The sequence below is a fragment of the Hyla sarda genome, chromosome 2 (genome assembly GCF_029499605.1).
Source record: "Hyla sarda isolate aHylSar1 chromosome 2, aHylSar1.hap1, whole genome shotgun sequence".
Taxonomy (NCBI): Eukaryota; Metazoa; Chordata; class Amphibia; order Anura; family Hylidae; genus Hyla; species Hyla sarda.
This window is the reverse complement of record NC_079190.1, coordinates 217,941,337-217,959,644: the sequence shown is the minus strand read 5'-3', so window position 1 is coordinate 217,959,644 and position 18,308 is coordinate 217,941,337. Positions and strand designations below refer to the sequence as shown.

The 18,308-nt window shown below is 41.0% G+C and overlaps 1 protein-coding gene across 1 annotated transcript in view; it reads right to left on the bottom strand.

The window, feature by feature from the left end:
- The window catches only part of RABEP1 (rabaptin, RAB GTPase binding effector protein 1), a 102,772-nt gene that overhangs the window by 39,498 nt on the left and 44,966 nt on the right, over positions 1–18,308 (bottom strand). Inside the window, exons 5-10 of the mRNA XM_056556366.1 lie at positions 16,908–17,027; positions 15,867–16,002; positions 9,644–9,822; positions 7,830–7,946; positions 6,444–6,908; positions 559–663 (exon numbers count right to left, since the gene is read on the bottom strand). Of these exons, the coding sequence (XP_056412341.1) occupies positions 559–663; positions 6,444–6,908; positions 7,830–7,946; positions 9,644–9,822; positions 15,867–16,002; positions 16,908–17,027 (1,122 nt within the window). The remainder of the gene's footprint in view (positions 1–558; positions 664–6,443; positions 6,909–7,829; positions 7,947–9,643; positions 9,823–15,866; positions 16,003–16,907; positions 17,028–18,308) is intronic.

The following is an 18,308-nucleotide window of genomic DNA, read 5'->3' as shown; positions in this document are numbered from 1 at the left end:
CTTCTGTTAAATGAAAACCACTAAAGGCCATCCAATACACAAATGCCACTTAACAAATTTGGGGAGCTTCAAACATTTCCAAAAACTATTTGTTTTTGTTTTTTTATGCAGTTTTTTGTTGAACTGTTTTAGTTCATGTGTATTTTGCTGCATGTTTCTGTGGTGTTTTTACAGTTACAAGTTAATTGATTATTTATTCAACAATTCAATGAACTATCTTAAAGAAAGAAAAAAAACACTACTAAAATACTAAAAAATAATGCGAAACACATTTTAGACATGCGTTTTAAACCTATGAAGGTCCAGGGGAAAAAAATGCCACAGATTAGGGAAAAAAGCTCCATCTACAGCATGCTACATTTAAAAACAAAGAAAAATGACACCAGTAAAAGGCGTAAATAATAGGAGAGATCTGGATTTCTAAGGCTGCCACAGCAGTGCCTGTTTTATTGAGAGTCGAATGCCTCTAAATAAATCAGATATTGCAGACAAGGGCAAGATTGTAAATCTCACCCCTCTAATTTTCAGAACTTGGGCTGCGAGTGCACATAAACTTACTTGATCCCTAGTTTCTGCCTCCTGTGTCTGGATCCCTTGCAGCTGCTTTTCATAGTTAGAACACATATCGCAGCGTCTCCCCAGCTTGTTACCTGCTGTTTGCACCTGAAACACATTGCAGAAGACTTGATATGTAAAAATGGCAAAATTTGAATTGCTGAATTGAGATCCACAACAGCAAAGCTTTCATTCATCGCTCCTGTAAGTAAACACATTTGGGGGGGAATTTATCAATGCCAATATTGACACCAATTAATAGAAGTTTACCTATTAATAGAAGTTAGTCAAAATAGTGATATATCATTATATGGAATGCAGGATTGCCTATATCCTGACAGATGCAAAATGTACTAAATGACCACACTACTCCAACTGTAGACTGATAAGAAGAATAATAAGTAGTTTTGTTGGAATATATATTAAATTAAGTATTTTTTTAAATCTAGGATCGTGAATGTGGTGGAACAGTTGTATACAATGATTCCAGGCATCAGAAGTCAGTCTCTTTTAATTCATAAGCCCAGAGTATTTCAGTCAATGAATCAAATGTCACACTATCTTTTCCCCACAATGTCTAGCTTCGTCTGCTCCATTATATGCTATCAACATGACCAATCTGCTGCTTTTAACCTTTCGTTGGCAAGGGTTTTTGGACACTTCACTTGTGACTTATAACGTGAACAATTCAATTGCAAAACAAACAAATCTTTGAGGGGGTAAAGAAAATACACTATAAGCCGGTTGCATACGCGTGCACAGACAAACTAATAAGTTGTTAAAGCACCTTTTGATTTTATTATAGCAATCTGTCTTTTTGGGTTTGAGTCTACCAGCATGGCACATCTTGACGTGGCAATATTTGTCCACTCTTCCTTGCGAAGGGGCTCCAATTATGTCAGATTGCGAGGACATCTCCTGTGCACAGTAGGGATCAACTGATTATCGGTTTGGCTGATATTATCGGCCGATATTCAGGATTTTGGACATTATCGTATCGGCAATTACCTTGCCGATAATGCATGGCCCCCCCACCCTGCCCAGAGAAAGCTGCTGCCCCGTTGCCTTCCCCATCCCCAGTTTTATAATTACCTGTTCCCGGGGCCCGGGCTACTTCTGGCTCCTGCGACATCCTGTGGCGTCCTGCGCGCTGCGCAGCGCAATGACGAGTGGCGTCCTCGTCGCGACGTCACCGTCAGTGCGCACAGTGACAGCTCAGGATGCCGCCAGAGCCAGAAGTAGCCCGGGCCCCGGGAACAGGTAATTATAAAACCGGGGATGGGGGAGGCAATGGAGCAGCGGCGGTGGTGGTTGGACTAGGGAGGACCCCAGGACAGGCAGGGGGAGAGAAGCGGGCGGCCGCGGCGGTCTCTGGCCCCGCAAAAGCCGCTGCAGTTCATTGATTTAAAGCGCCCGCTTTAAATCATTGATCTGCATCGGCTTCTGCGGGGCTGGGTGGGGGGAAATAGCCGCTAACTTGTACCGGAATATCGGTATAAGTTATCAGCCTGAAAGGTAACAGATTATCGGTATCGGCCCTAAAAATCGATATTGGTCGATCCCTAGTGCGCAGCCCTCCTTAGATCGCCACACAAATGTTTATTGGATCAAGGAGTGGGCTCTGGCTGGGCCATTCCAAAACGTATATCTTCTGGTGAAGCCATGCTTTTGTGGATTTGGATGTGTGCTTTAGGTCATAGTCGTGCTGAAAGGTGAACTACCTCTTCATCATTCAATCAGACGCTTGTGGCTTTTTGTGCCAAAACTGCCTGGTTATTGGAACTGTTCATAAGTCCCCCCACCCTGACTAAGGCCCTGGTTACAGCTGAAAAAAAAAGCAGCCTCAAAGCATAATGCTGTCACCACCATACTTCTTTGAGTGATGTTCTTTGAGTGATATGTTGTGTTGTTTTTAAGCCAAACATGAAGTTATGGCCTAAAAGTTTAACCTTGGTTTCATCAGACCATAAAACGTTTTCCCATGTGCTTTTAGGGGACTTGATGTATGTATTTTAAAAACAGCCAATCTTGGATATTATTCTTTGTAAGAAAAGTCTTTGTTCGGTTCGCCCTACCCCATTAGCCCATTCATATGAAGAATAGGGGAAATTGCTGTCACATGTAGAACACAGCCAGTACTTTCCAGGAATTCCTGCAGTTCCTTTAAAGGAAAACTGTCAGCATGTTCACCACACTAAACCCAATACACGGGGGTCACTTATTTTCGTCAACTGGCTGCCGAGATATATGCTTCTACTGTTCCAGTATTTCTAAAATGAATAGCACAGTGAAGGCGTCTCTCCGTCGGCTGGCCGCCTCTCTCTCCTGAAGTAAAGCCTATCCCTCCACTTTGCATATTCATTAGCTTCAACTCCACGTTCTAGTGACGTGGAGTCACAGCTCACGTGATCGCAGCTCTCTGTCTGAAAATATAGCGGCGCATGAGCTCTTCAGACAGAGCGCTGCAATCACGTAAGCGGTGACTCCACGTCACTAGGACTTGGAGTTGAAGCTAATGAATGCGGAGGGGCGGGCTTAGGAGCTTTACTCCGGGAGAGGTGGCCAGCCGGTGGGGGAGACGCCTTCACTGCGCTATTCATTTTAGAAATCCCGGAACCTTAGAAGCATATTTCTCGGCAGCCAGTTGACAAAAATAAGTAAGTGACCCCTCATTTGAATCCTGTTCACCCTCACTATAACCCAGTGAATTGGGTTTAGTGTGGGTGAACAGGCTGACAGTTTTTCTCTAAAAGGGTTGTTCGAAGGAAAACTTTTTTCCTGTAATGTCCCCCAGCATGTCTAAAAAAATCATATTACCTTCCTCCGCTCGCTCGTAGCCTTCAATATCAGTAAATCCCGTATCTGGATGGTCTCCGCTGACCTTCTGCTTCAGGCAGCAGGCAAGAGCTGAAGATGTGATGCTACAGTGTAGCTTAGCAAACCACTGGCCACAGCGATGTCCCTAGTGGCACTGTCAGCTTCCCCGGCTACAAACCCTACGCTCTGCAGCTTCAGGGAAACCAGTGCCACTGCCCACAGATAGAGTGCCCTGATACAAGAGTTATGAGGTAGCAGAGGAACGTAAGTTAATGTTTTTATTAGGCAGGCTGGGCACATTATAGGAAAAGGTTTTCCACATGACAACCCCATTAATTTCGCAGTAGGCCTCTTGGAAGGCGTCTCTAACCAGTTTAAATGATGGCAGGTGTGACTTCTATTTAACATGAGTTTGAAAGTGATTGGTTAATTCTGAACACAGTCACATCCCCAGTTATAAGTGGGCTTGCATACTTATGGAACCAGGTAATTGGTTTCTTTGTTTTTCTTTTCCCCCTCAAGTTAAAGATAAAAAACGTTGTTACATTCAAGAACCTGGCATCGTAAAAGTGAGTGCATAATTTTTTTTAGACTTTTAATAGCCACTGCACCTTCATTCAGAGAACTGGAGAGATCAAAGGGAAGCTGAAAGAAGCATCATGAGCGCACCAACCTGCTTATACAGGTTAATAATGTTGGTCATGTTGATTCCAACTATGGAAACCAAATCCATTGTGTCGTTCCAAAATTATGAACAAAACTCTTAATATGTAAGAGATTCTTGGTGCATTTAGGCTGTCCCAGCCCTTTGGTGCACCCTTCTGTCCGTCTGTCTGCACTGGTCCTTTGATATATCCCCCTTAATACTTATTTATTTTCCTCTTTTCAGCACATAAAGAGGGGTGTATCACAGAGCCAGTGCAGACAGGGAGAACAGTGAACCAAAAAGCTGGGGAATGCTTCAAAATTACCAAGAAGCTCATTTGAATATAAGTTTGTTCTTAAAACGCACATCCAAGCAGAGAGAGATTTACACACAAAAACATAGCAAAAAAGGATATCCCAGTATGAAAAGAAAATTGTTATAGGTCATGGAGCAAAATAACTTTGATCACACAACAGAAAATCTCATCCAATTTGCGCTATCAAAATAATTTGTACAGAATTTTATAACTTTATTACGGTTAAAATGTGGATGTAGGAAACACAGAAAACTGCACAGAAGTCACATGCAGGTCAAAGTTTCATGTGAATTCCATAGAGGTCAACGGTTGCAAAGTGACATGCAGCTGGGGACCAAAAATCCATCAAGAATGGATTATTTTGTGCAGTTGTGCAATGTCAGATGTTGCACAACAACATCATTCACTAACAACATGTGCACAATGTTTGTGTTGCATGACTAAAGTCAGCATGTAGCCCCAGCATAACAGGAACAAAAGTCCTGCCAGGCAACATGATCACTAGATTATTTATGCATGCCCTTACTTGCAAAATTGATGGCAACCTGTGTACACAGGTACACAAGCAGCCAAACAATAAATTATTTCTTTTTTTTTTTCCCCTTTACTTTAATATTTATTAGGATTTTCATATAAACAAAGAACACAGTAGAGCCAAACAAGGCAAATAAACACCAAATCCAGCAAGAACAAAATAGCCATCACACAGAATGACCAAAAAAAAAAAAGGGGAAATCATCATAAGAAAGGTATACAAACCCCCATCTGGCAAAAATGGTGGAGCAAAAACATTAAGTCCAAGCAAACATCAGGGGAGAAAACTAATTAAACAATAGTTAATTAGAAACGTCAAAATATTTGGGGGGGGGGGGGGGACAGGAGGGAGGAACACAGAGACAAATAAGAGGACAATAAAAAGAAAAAACATAAAAGAAACAGGGTCACGGAGGCTGTCTATGAGTGAATCGGTCCCACGGATCCCACATGGACAGAAACAAGGGAATAGTGTTATTCAAGGAGGCAATGAGATAGTCGAGGGAGCAAATCTCCGAGATAGGCAATGAGATATTCGAGGGAGCAATAAGATATAAGTCTTTCGAAGGAGACAAAGTCTGTTTCCAATGTTTGGCGATAAGGGTCTTGGCCGCAAGAACTACGTGCAAGAAAAGCTTAAACGGCTTTTTCGATAGGACCCTGGTAGACAGGTGCAGGAGGAAGACCATGGGGTCTAACGGGACTAAAACACCTAAGACTGAGTGAACTAACTTCTGCACCCAAAAGGGAACATATGTCCCCGGCAGAAAAAGGGTTAAATATAATTTTTGTTAGAAGGACATTCTACAAGCAGGTTCCTGTCTGTGCTAAAATTCAGACAGAAATTCCAAATAATTAAATAGAATTATGCAGCCTTTAAGAATAAAAAATAAATCTAGGGTTACTTTGCTTCTAAAGATGAGATAATCACCAGTGATCACAATATTTCCACCAAAGGGGAGAGCATTTTCCTACAGTAGGAAAACACTTGCAAACAGCTCAACATCTCAGCTTCTGCTCTCTCCCCCACCCTATTCACATGTATTAAATTTACTATCCCTGGTATTATCTACAGAATAAATACACTTCACAAAGTGCCAGCATATATCAAACTTATTTAACATGTCATTTCAGAAGACACTGCATACGTCAGATCTTTGTCAGGAGAGGTCTTTTTTGAGAGTCCAAGAGCTACATAATCCACCAATTTGCAGCACTACACAGAGCAGTATGGCCCTTTTAGTCTCTGTCAGCTTTGTTTGGGAAAGATGCAAGTAGCTCACGGACTGCAGTATGGATATGGCTCATCTGTTTAGTAAACAGAAGAGCCAAAAAGACACAGAGCTCTGAATCAGAACCAAAGATCTTTTGCTTTAGCTATTGACAAAGGTAACACGGCAAAAGTCGCAATGGACATCTTCTGAAATGCTTCTATGACCCGTATGAATTTTTTTTCATAACTAGAATTACACTTTATATTAAACAATTAGATGGGCAGATTAATGTCTTTTTATATTTGTAAATATATAACAATACACGTTAATTATACATAATATACAGCAATAAAAATGTTACCTCTTTCTGCAGTAAGTTCCACTCTGTCTCACTGACCAGACGATAACCAGAAGGTGGCACATACGCACTCTCCATTATCTGAGTAACACTTGAAAGAAGCGAAGCAGTTTCCTCCTGCTCAGGAGTCATAGCTTTGATTGCTTTCTCCTGATCTTTGGTTAACATGAATCCACTTGGCATGTGCAAAGATCCAAGGGAAGAAGTGTCAAAATTCTCAGACACAGAATCAGCTCCCACTAGGGGGCCAAAATCAGATTCATCAAGATTCCCAGCTGATTTGGCTTTGTTATTATAGCCCAAAGTTTTTGCCTGCAATGGCCCAGATGTACCTAAACTGTCTGTAGACTGTGCTCTCCGAAGTCCATCTTTAAATAAGTCCTCTTGTTTACTAAAACCTTCTTCTTCATGCAATGCCAAGTCAGCATCTAAGGAATGAATTGAGCCATGAGAACTGTTTAAGAGACCCTACAAAAAAAAAAAAAAATACATACTTTGTTTATTCCAGGGAATCATCACTACATTACTATGTCTATTTTTAGCTAAAAAGTGCAGAATAAGCTAATATTAAGTAATACTGTGGAGGCACTTCTGTGTGCCCATTGCATACATCTAGTAGTGGATGTGCCACTCTTGGGCTGTCTGCCATCTTAATTTCTTCTTCCCCTCTTATATGGTTTCCATAATGCAGCCTACATTTACCCCAATGTCTCTTTGTAGAGGAGGCATTGTAATGGGCAGCACACATAAGTCCTACACACAGGGGAGACTGACATTCTGTATACACAGGAGAGTATATATGGGACTGATAGAATGGGGGTTGCATTACACAACTGCCTATACTGGACAATTTGAAATGCATGGATACAACTGAGCTGGGATAAAACAAATGACCCTGCTAGAACATTGCTGATCAGTTGTCATCATATGAGAGAAACAAAAAAAAAAAAAGCCAGGGTGCTTCCTTAATGCAAATGTCATCTTTTCAACACCACCTACATATGAAATTGCATATAAAAAAATGCGTAAGTATGTAAACACATTGCTTTGCATGTTCTGGATCAACATAGTAGCGTGAGACCACTGTTTTTCATCTCTACGAAATAAGGCTGTTTGGGGGATGAGGTGTACAGAGGGGTTATAAATACTACATGACACATTACATAGGAAGGGCATATCTAGAGTTGTGAAAATAAGACTACAGACTGGCAGTTCCTTAAAAATATTCTAAGAACCTAGATGCATTGCTTTTTTTTTTTTTTTTTTATAAATCCATCATAAAATGGCAAACAACAAAGTACGCCAAGATATATATAAGCAGCCTATTGTGCAGAGATAATATTTACTGTAATATAATAAAAAGATGGATTGAAGGAAAATAAGAATAACCTCTTGGCTATGGAGGTTTGGAAGCATTTCATTATGAGTTACTGTTCCAATCACTTTTGTTTCTTCTTCCTCTTTTTGCGTTTCTTTTCGGTTACGATTTCTTTGCTCGTCTTCCTCCTGAAAACAAAGACAATATAATTATTCAGCCTGTAGAAGGCTACTTAATATCAAACATGTGTAAATAATGAAAAGGTGTTGTGTGCAGCTATTACAGTTATGGGAAACAACAGAAAAAGTCCCACAGTGGAGAGTAAGGGGTTTTCAATAAAAGGGGACTGGTGTTTAACCCCTTAACGACCATGGATGTGTATACTCGTTCAATGTTCGTTAACTGGGTATGACGCGGGCTCCCGACGCGAGCCCACATCATACCGGTCGGCCCCAAGCTGATTCCTGTAGCTAAGGGTTGGCGTTAATAGCCAACATGCAGTGATCGCCGCGGGCGGCTATTAACCCTTTAGATTGTCGCTGTCAAAGCACTGTGGAGGTAGCCTGAGGGCTTACCTCTCCTTTCACGGCGGCTCCTGCGCTCTGAATGATAAAGCCAGGCTTTATCAATCGAGTGCAGAGCACACAGATCAACGTGGTTTTCCGAAACCACATTGATCTGTATGACGAATCAAATGATTCCTCCTAAATGTCCCCTAATGGGACTAAAAGTGTACAAAAAAAAAAAGGTAAAATTTTTTTTAAAACACACACATTAACCCCTTCCTTTTTAAAAGTTTAAATCACCCCCTTTTCCCAAATTCCATATAAAAAATATATAAACATAATAAAAATAAACATATGTGGTATGGCCGCGTGCGTAAATGTCCGAACTATAAAAATATATTGTATATTAAACCGCACGGTCAAAGGCGTATGCGCAAAAAAATTCAAGTCCAAAATAGCGTATTTTTGGTCACTTTTTATACCATAAAAAAAGGAATAAAAAGCAATCAAAAAAGTTAGATCAAAACAAAAATGGTAGTGATTAAAACTTCAGATCATGGCGCAAAAAAATAGCTCTCATACCACCCTGTACGTGTAAAAATAAAATAAAAAAAGTTATAGGGGTCAGAAGAGGACAATTTTAAATGTATTAATTTTCGTACATGCAGTCATGATTTTTTCCCAAAATACGAGAAAATCAAACCTATATAAGTAGGGTATTATTTTAATCGTATGGACCTACAGAATAAAGATAAAGTGTAACTTTTACCAAAAAATTTACTGCGTAGAAACGGAAGCCGGTGAATAAAACCGGTGACAGTTTCCCTTTAAGAGATTACTGAATTCGTCCTCAATAAAAATTATAGTCTATGTACACAGGGAAAAGTGGCTGTAAAACAGATGTGTATACATGACCCAGAACAGGTAGTGTCCCATATGGACAACCTCTGTCCGTATGGTTTATTCTAAAGACAGAAAATAAGAGGCTGGAGAGAACTCAACCACTCAACAAAAGGTGATCATTGGTCTCCATGAACCGTAACTGGGGAATGAATGCCATACTATAAGATATACTCCTGCAGCGTCAAGTTGTAATACCCCAACACAACCTGGGGACAGACATGGAGCTGTTTTTGAAAGAAATTAGCTCTTTCCCCCCCTATTCCTGGATAACCCCTTTAACTATGAAGTTGAAATGGTCTCTGGTTATGTTAACATTTTTGGTATAGGTAAGTGCTGAAAGGCTTTAAAATGTTACAAAAAGACAAAAATAACTGGAATCCATCACCAATTAAAGTGTGCTGCTTAAAAACAGTACCAAAAAGCATCCACACAGTACACACATTGATAAATTCCCCTTATTGAATATGTGCACCAACCTGGTCTTTCTTTTTCCTCTCTTCAACTTGTCGAAGTTGCTCTGTTGTCAGAACAGCCTCCATACGTTTCATGTCTTGCATCATCAAACGCTGGGACTCTAGGAACTGATCATTAGCTTTCTGCCATGTGTGCTTCAGCTGATTGTGCTGCTGCCTCTCCTGCTCCAGGAGATGACATACTATTCACAGAAATAAGATAGGCCATTCAATCTTCCAAGATTTTTTTCATACAAAATATTTATATTATTGCATTGTTTAACTTAATAGTTACAATATAGCATTTTTTGCAGGAAACCGTAAATTACAGATCATGTAATCCTCAGTTATTGGAAATCTTAAAGAATATAGATTCTTTATAATACTTAAAATACAATGTTGCTTTATCATACAGTTTCCTTATTATATTATTAAAGTTATCGAAACAAAAACCTACACTCAATGTTGCAACAGACTACATGTAGGATATAAAATCTTAACCGCACACATTATATGTCGTGTAAATGGTAAACATGCTACACGTATGCCAGGGTAAAACAAAAAGCCCCCTAGTTTAGTCATAAGAATATAAGGATCCCTCTGGGAAAAGGTGCGTTTAAAACGTAGCTTTTACTACCACAGGTTAAAATTACACCACGATTAATTTAGTGGATACCAAAATATAGAATTAAACATGTATACAAAAGAAAAAACAAAACAAATATACAGTCCACCTATGAAATGGTAGCTGCAAGTGGCCTGCTTTCAACGGCCAAAAGCAAAACATTTATAGGGGTCAACCGTATGTGTATCACGCATACATTCACCAATCGCATGGATAAACATAACATGCATTAGTTAGACATAAATCCCACTCCCAACGCATTTCTGCAAGATAAAGTACACACAACTCCTGCTTCCTCAGGGGAAACACTAAGGGACCTGTGTCAAAATGGTACAGTTTTTATAATCATGTCCGCATACACCAGAAGTTGATAGAATCCAAGAATGTACCTCTGGTCTAATACAGATTACTAGACCCCTAAATAACATATGGTAATAATAGCAATAGGGTCACCATGTCGTCTCCCATGTAATGTATACATTAAATTGCTGGGGTTGGCTGTAAACATGACCCTCGGGAGCCCTAGGTGTCGATGCTACAGTTAAGAGAACAGTGTTCGGACGCTGCAGTTGCAGCATTCCCGCTGTGTTGCCGAGACGGCATGGGAAGCGTTGACACCTAGGGCTCCCGGGGGTCATGTTTACAGCCACTTAAACCCCAGCAATTAAACATATACATTACATGGGAGACGACATGGTGACGCTATTGCTATTATTACCATATGTTATTTAGGGGTCTATTAACCGGTTCAGGACGCAGGGCGTATGCATTCGCCCTGCATCCCGAGTCCTTAAGGACTGAGGGCGTATGGATACGCCCGTGGGATTCCGGTCCCCGCTGCTAGCCAGTTGGAGACCTGATCGGCATGCCTGCTGAAATCATTCAATAGGCACCCCGGCACATCGCCCAGGGGGGTCCTGAGACCCCCCCATGTCGGCGATCGGAGAAAATCGCATGTCAATTCAGACATGCGATTTTCTACAATTCAGGGCTGATCGGGTCTCTGGTGACCTGATCACCCGGAAAATAGGGATGATCGGAGTTGTCAGAGACAGCCCCGATCAGCCTAAGGGATAGGAGTGAGGTCGCAGTGCTGCAATCTCCTCCTATCCCCTGCCATTAGTCAGAATTGAGTTCTCACCAATGGCAGCGCAGGACAGGGGGTTGCCAGGGAAACCCCCCGTTCTGCCCAGCGGAGATCACGGCTCAGGTAGAGAATCGGCGGTGGGGGGGGAGAAATGAAAGTGAAAGTAATGTGATCTTTACTGTGGCAACCACTAGGAAGGCCGGACTGCAACTCCCAGCATGCCCAGATAGCCAAAGGCTGTCTGGGCATTCTGGGAGTTGTAGTTTTGCAACATCTGGAGGGTCACAGTTTGGTGACCACTGTTACAGTGGTGCCCAAACGGTAGCCCTCCAGACGTTTCTGTAACATCTGTCCCTTCAGATTTTGCAATTTTCATAACATTTTTGAAAATTGATGCTCTACTTTAAAGCCCTCTAATTTTTTCAAAAAGTAAAAATATGTCCATTTTATGATGCCAACATAAAGTGGACATATTGTATTTGTGAATAAAAATAAAATTTGGAATATCCATTTTCCTTACAAGCAGAGAGCTTCAAAGTTAGAAAAATGCTAAATTTTCATGAAATTTGGGGATTTTTCACCAAGAAAGGATGCAAGTAACGCCGAAAATTTACCACCAAAATAAAGAATAATGTGTCACGAAATCTCAGAATCTCAGAATCAGAAAATTCGGTGAAAGCGTTTTAGAGTTATTAACGCTTAAAGTGACGGTGGTCAGAATTGCGAAAAAGGGCTCAGTCCTTAAGGTGAAAAGGGGCTCAGTCCTTAAGGGGTTAATCTATATTAGACCAGAGGTGCATTCTGGGATTCTATCAACTTCTGGTGTATGTGGACATAATTATAAAAACTGTACCATTTTGACACAGGTCCCTTACTGTTTTACCCTGAGGAAGCAGGCGTTGTCTATACGCTTGCAGAAATGCGTTGGGAGTGGGATTTATGTCTAACTAATGCATGTTGTGTATGCGATTGGTGAATGTATGCATGATACACATACAGTCATGGCCGTAAAAGTGGGCACCCCTCAAATTTTTCATGAAAATTAAGCATTTCTCACAGAAAAGGATTGCATTAACAAATGTTTTGCTATACACATGTTTATTCCCTTTGTGTGTATTGGAACTAAGCCAAATAAGGGAGGAAAAAAAGCAAATTGGACATAATGTCACACCAAACTCCAAAAATGGGCTGGACAACATTATTGGCACCCTTAACTTAATATTTGGTTGCACACCCTTTGGAAAAAATAACTGAAATCAGTCGCTTCCTATAACCATCAATAAGCTTCTTACACCTCTCAGCCGGTATGTTGGACCACTCTTCCTTTGCAAACTGCTCCTGGAAGGGTTCCTTTTCCCAAGAGCAATTTCTCCACAGGTGTTCAATGGGATTTAGATCTGGACTCATTGCTGGCCACTTCAGAACTCTCCAGCACTTTGTTGCCATCCATTTCTGGGTGCATTTTGACGTATGTTTGGGGTCATTGTCCTGCTGGAAGACCCAAGATCTCGGACGCAAACCCAGCTTTCTAACACTGGGCTGTACAGTGCGACCCAAAATCCATTGGTAATCCTGAGATTTCATGGCGCCTTGCACACATTCAAGGCACCCAGTGCCAGAGGTAGCAAAACAAACCCAAAACATCATTAAACCTCCTCCATATTTCACTGTAGGTACTGTGTTCTTTTCTTTGTAGGCCTCATTCCATTTACCAAAAAGCTCTATCTTGGTCTCATCTGTCCACAAAACATTTTTTCAGAAGGATTTTGGCTTACTCAAGTTCATTTTGGCAAAATTTAGTCTTGTTTTTTTATGTCTTTGTGTCAGCAGTGAGGTCCTCCTGGGTCTCCTGCCATAGTATTTGATTTCATTTAAATGTCTACGGATAGTTTGCACTGACACTGATACTCCCTGAGCCTGCAGGACAGCTTGAATATCTTTGGAACATGTTTGGGGCTGCTTATCCACCATGCAGACTATCCTGCATTGACACCTTTCATCAATTTTTCTCTTCTGTCCACGCCCAGGGAGATTAGCTACGGTGCCATGGGTTGCAAACTTCTTGATAATGTTGCGCACTGTGGGCAAAGGCAAATCTAGATTTATGGAGATGGACCTATAACCTTGAGATTGTTGATATTTTTCCACAATTTTGGTTCTCAAGTCCTCAGACAGTTCTCTTCTCCTCGTTCTGTTGTCCATGCTTAGTGTGGCACACACAGACACACAATGCAAAGACTAAGTGAACTTCTGTCCTTTTTATCTGCTTTCAGGTGTGATTTTTATATTGCCCACACCTTTTACTTGCCCAAGGCGAGTTTAAAGGAGCATCACATGCTTGAAACAATCTTATTTTTCCACAATTTTGAAAGGGTGGCAATAATTTTGTCCAGCCCATTTTTTGAGTTTGGTGTGACATTATGTCCAATTTGAACCCAAGATTACATACTTTTCTGTTGCTGTAATGCTTTAAAAACAAAAACAAAACCTTTTCTTTATAATTTTTTTTATTTACAAAAAAGTATGTTTAAATTGCCCTAATTTGACCACCTATAACATACTAATTTATTCGTATACAGGGATGTATGAGGGCTCATTTTTTGCGTCGTGATCTGTAGTTTTCATCAGTACCACGATTGTTTATATGTGATATAATATAAATTTTTTTTATTACTATAATGTGACAAAAAAAGCAGCAATTTTTTACTTTTTCTCTTTACGTTTACGCCGTTCACTGTACAGGATCATTATCATTATATTTTGAATGTACGCACGCTCAGCGATACTAAATATGTGTTTGCTTATTTTTTTACGCTTTTTGGGGTTAAAATGGGAAAAAGGAACTATTTACATTTTTCTAATTTTTAAATGTCCCCATAGGGGACTATTTATAGCAATCATTTGATTGCTAATGTTGTTCAGTGTTATTCATAGAGCATAGCACTGATCAGTGTTATGGGCGATTGTCTGCTCTGGTCTGCTCGATCTAAGACCAGGTGAGGAGACTTCCATCGCCACTATGGATGATCAGATCCCTGCGGCAGCGCCCCGGGCGATCCGATGATCCATTTTAACACCAGCATCGCTGTAGATGTCGTGATCTGTATTGATCACAACATCTGAGGGGTTAATGGCGGACATCAGCGCGATCACTGATTTCCGCCATTACCGGCGGATCCCTGGTTGCTGATAGCAGACGAGACCTGCCACGCATGTATAGGACCGTTCCGGTGCTCGCGCCATGTACAGGACGTCCATTTACATCCTGTGTCGTTAAGGGGTTAATTTAGACAGATACATACTATTGCCTTGATGCTATATACAACTTTTAATATCAGGGCAGCAAACATTAGTCTAGGGAATGCACATTAAAAACCCCAAGTGTATACTAACCCCCTAAGCATCAGATCCCACAAAAAAGATAATAAAAATACCTCTTTTTATAAGCTCACAGTATTAGAAATTCTCTCAGGGGAAGGGGGCGTGTACCTCCTTTGTGGTGGAGGGAGGTGATGGGTGTGTGTTCATGCAACCTTGTCCATGACTCATTGACAAGCTGATGCTGCTGCAAGACTGGTTAGTGTCCCAAAAGGTATGGGACCTTCAGGGAGAGTTTGTTTGTTTGTTTTTATAAAAAAATAGAACTTTGCAAAAATGTACTTATCCCCTATCCACAGCATAAGTAACTGATGGCGGGGAGTCCTACCGCTGGGACCCCAAGCAATCTCTGGGACGGGACCCGGCGCTGAGTGAGGATCGCGTGCTGCAGACAGTGCGTGCTCCATTCATTTCTATGAGAGCGCCGAATAGCCCCGAGTACAGCACTTGAGGATCATCGGCCCTTCCATTGAAATGAATAGAGCGCATGCAGTATACCGGTAGACAACACACGCTCCTCACTAAGAAAGCAGGGAACCTGTCACCGTGATCAACTACTTATCCCCTATCCTGGGAATTGGGAACAAGTTAACTTTTGCTGGAGTTCTCCTTTAAATTTTCCCAAAAATTTTAAACCATCATATTACAAAAGGTCTTTCATTTTTATCAGTAACAACATATAATGTTTTTGGATCTGACAGTGGGTAGGGTCACACATAACGGATCCGTAGGGTATTTTATGCTGCGAATCCACCAGTGACCCAACCCATAGTGTGCCTCCAGCTGTTGCCCCTGCCCACTGGCCTGCACACAGCAGCAATCTGCCGCTTGGAGATGCCACACAGGGGCCTACGAGTCGCCGCGTACATGCGAATTGTACTCCGACATCGCGGCTGCCCTGCAAGTGCACAGGTCCCTGTGTGGCTGCTCAAAGCGGTGGATTGCTGCTGTGAGCAGGCCAGGGGGTGGGGCAAGGGGGTGGCAACAGCTGGAGGCACACTCTGGGTTGGGTCAAAGGTGGATCCACAGCGTAAAATATGCTGCGGATCCGTTACGTGTGACCCTACCCTTAAAGAGTAACCAACTTTTTGTACTCCAAAAGGAACCAATGACACCAGAAGAGAAAACAAAAAGGTGGAAACAGTTATAGTGCATACCTTCGTGTAACTCTTTCCGCAATTTCTCAGCATCCTCTTGTAGGACAGATTTCTGAGTGTTAAGAACAGCTACATACATTTCTAAGTCTGTCCGGCAGGACTTTTCGGTTTCAAGGTAATGATTTAGTTCCTTCATCTAATAAATAGGAAAAATAAAAACATCAAGTTCCTTTACACACAGGGTTAAGTGATTAGCGTGTTAAGTGATTATGTTTGCAACAAAGTCTGCGTAGAAAGTCAAACAAAAACAAAAAGTATTAAGAAAATGTAATATGGCTAAACAGAGCATGAACCTTACCTAAACAGTTCAGACTGACATTAAAGATACAGTAAGTGAGCATGCTTGAGGATAGGCAAGAGTAAAATAAGATGCCAATCATGTAATATTTGCAGCTCTACTATGAGCTACTGTTTGAAGCACAATGTACCCCTTAATAGTTTATCCTCAAATTAAAGGAGTATTCTGGGATATCGCTTTGGCGACTGATTGGTTGAGGCGGTGTCGGACGTCACATCCCCAAACTCAGAAGCACTAAAAATCAGGAACTGGAGCTCCATGATGCTGTCGGTTGCATAGGAGCGAGGAATGCATGCATGTGTTCTTTTTATTTCATCGCACCCTCCTTGAGCATATATATTTTACACACTATGTTACTAGGGCCCACAAAATTTTTTTAAAAGCCCATACTTCAGATCTTCCATTTTTCTACTCCTGTGAACCAATGGTTCTGTCTGGCAAAGACAGGACATCGCTGGGGCCACCAAATTAAACTACCCTGGCGATAACAACTGATCATCTGCAACTAGGCCCACAGTGATCGGCTCATTGCTGGGGCAGCAGCCTTTACAGAAGGAGCTGTCTCCCTTTAGAAAACCATTTATCTGCATGAATATAGCATTGATACTGCTATAAATTGGGTACCAATAGTTTTATTTTTGGCTTTTACTAGGATTGTTTCCTTCTTCCTTACATTCTTTTCACAAGCATTTGCATGCTAAGGAAATCATACAACTTAAAGATACCGAAGACAGCTGTGATACCTTGGATGCCTCAAGCTCATTTATCTTCTCCTCTGCCTCCAAAAGCTTCTCCTTTAATGCACCAATCTCCTTTTCCATGGGCATCACTACGGATCGCAGCTTTTCAGCATCTTCTTGAGCCTGTTCAAGAACATTGTGTAAAGAGTTACATTTCTATTTGGAAGTCATTGTTTTGTCTATATTAGTTATGCACTTGTTGTTCATGATCTTCATTTATTTCTATTTTTTTTTTTTTTTTTTTAATGAACTGGTGCAAGAAAGTTAAACAGATTTGTAAATTACTTCTATTTAAAAATCTTATTCTTATTACTTATTAGCTGCTGTATACTACAGGTTAAGTTATTTTCTTTTTGAATTTCCTTTCTGTCTGTCCACAGTGCTCTCTGCTGACACCTCTATCCATGTCAGGAACTGTCCAAAGCAGGAGCAAATCCCCATAGAAAGCATCTCCTGCTCTGGACAGTTCCTGAACTGGACAGAGGTGTCAGCAGAGAGCACTGTGGTCAGACAAAATAAATAAAAAAATAAATAAATAAATAAACTTCCTTTGTAGTATACAGCAGCGAAGGATTAAGATTTTTAAATAGAAGTAATTTACAAATCTGTTTAACTTTCTGGCACCAGTTGATTAAAAAAAAAAAAATTTTCACCAGAGTACCCCTTTAACCACCTCCCTGGCGGTATGATTATGTCAGGAATTTTGTACCAAATGCGGTACCATTTTTTTGCATGGAAATTTGGTGTTATGTATTGTAGGCCTGCAATTCTTAGTAATTACTTACTTAAACCTGACCAAAGAAGACTCTAGTAGACCTCTCAGATGTGATAAAGTTCAAAACATAAAATCATGAATTATAATCTAATAAATAATATAATTTTATTCAATAATGTAATAAATAATGAAATTTGTCAAACAAAGAAAATTCAGTAAACATCCTGGGTGTGGTAAATTATGAAACATCGGACTGCACATAGACCGACGTCACAATCAGGGCAATGGAACCTGGTTTCCTTTCGGATTTTTTTCCATTGCCATCTCACTTTGAGCAGCAAACTACGCACATCCTTGTAGGTGCTGCCTTTTTTGCGGTTGGCGGGATGTAATCCATAATGTGACGACCAGTCAGGCGTTCTGGGTTGACAACGTCCAGATCTGTTCACGGCCACTGATGGCGTTTGGTAGTTCACAAAAATCCGCTCCGCCACCTTCCAGATAAAGTCAGAATGAACAAGAGGCTTGTCACTCTTTCCTCTGTGCAGTATATAGGCATTCCAGAGGCATTGTTCCAGGAGATGCCTGAAGATTTTTTAAATATTTTTTGTTGTTGTTTCCGCATAGCCGGATAAAATGTCATCGCCTGATCGTCTCTATCGACTCCTCCCATGGTGTTGTTGTAGTCA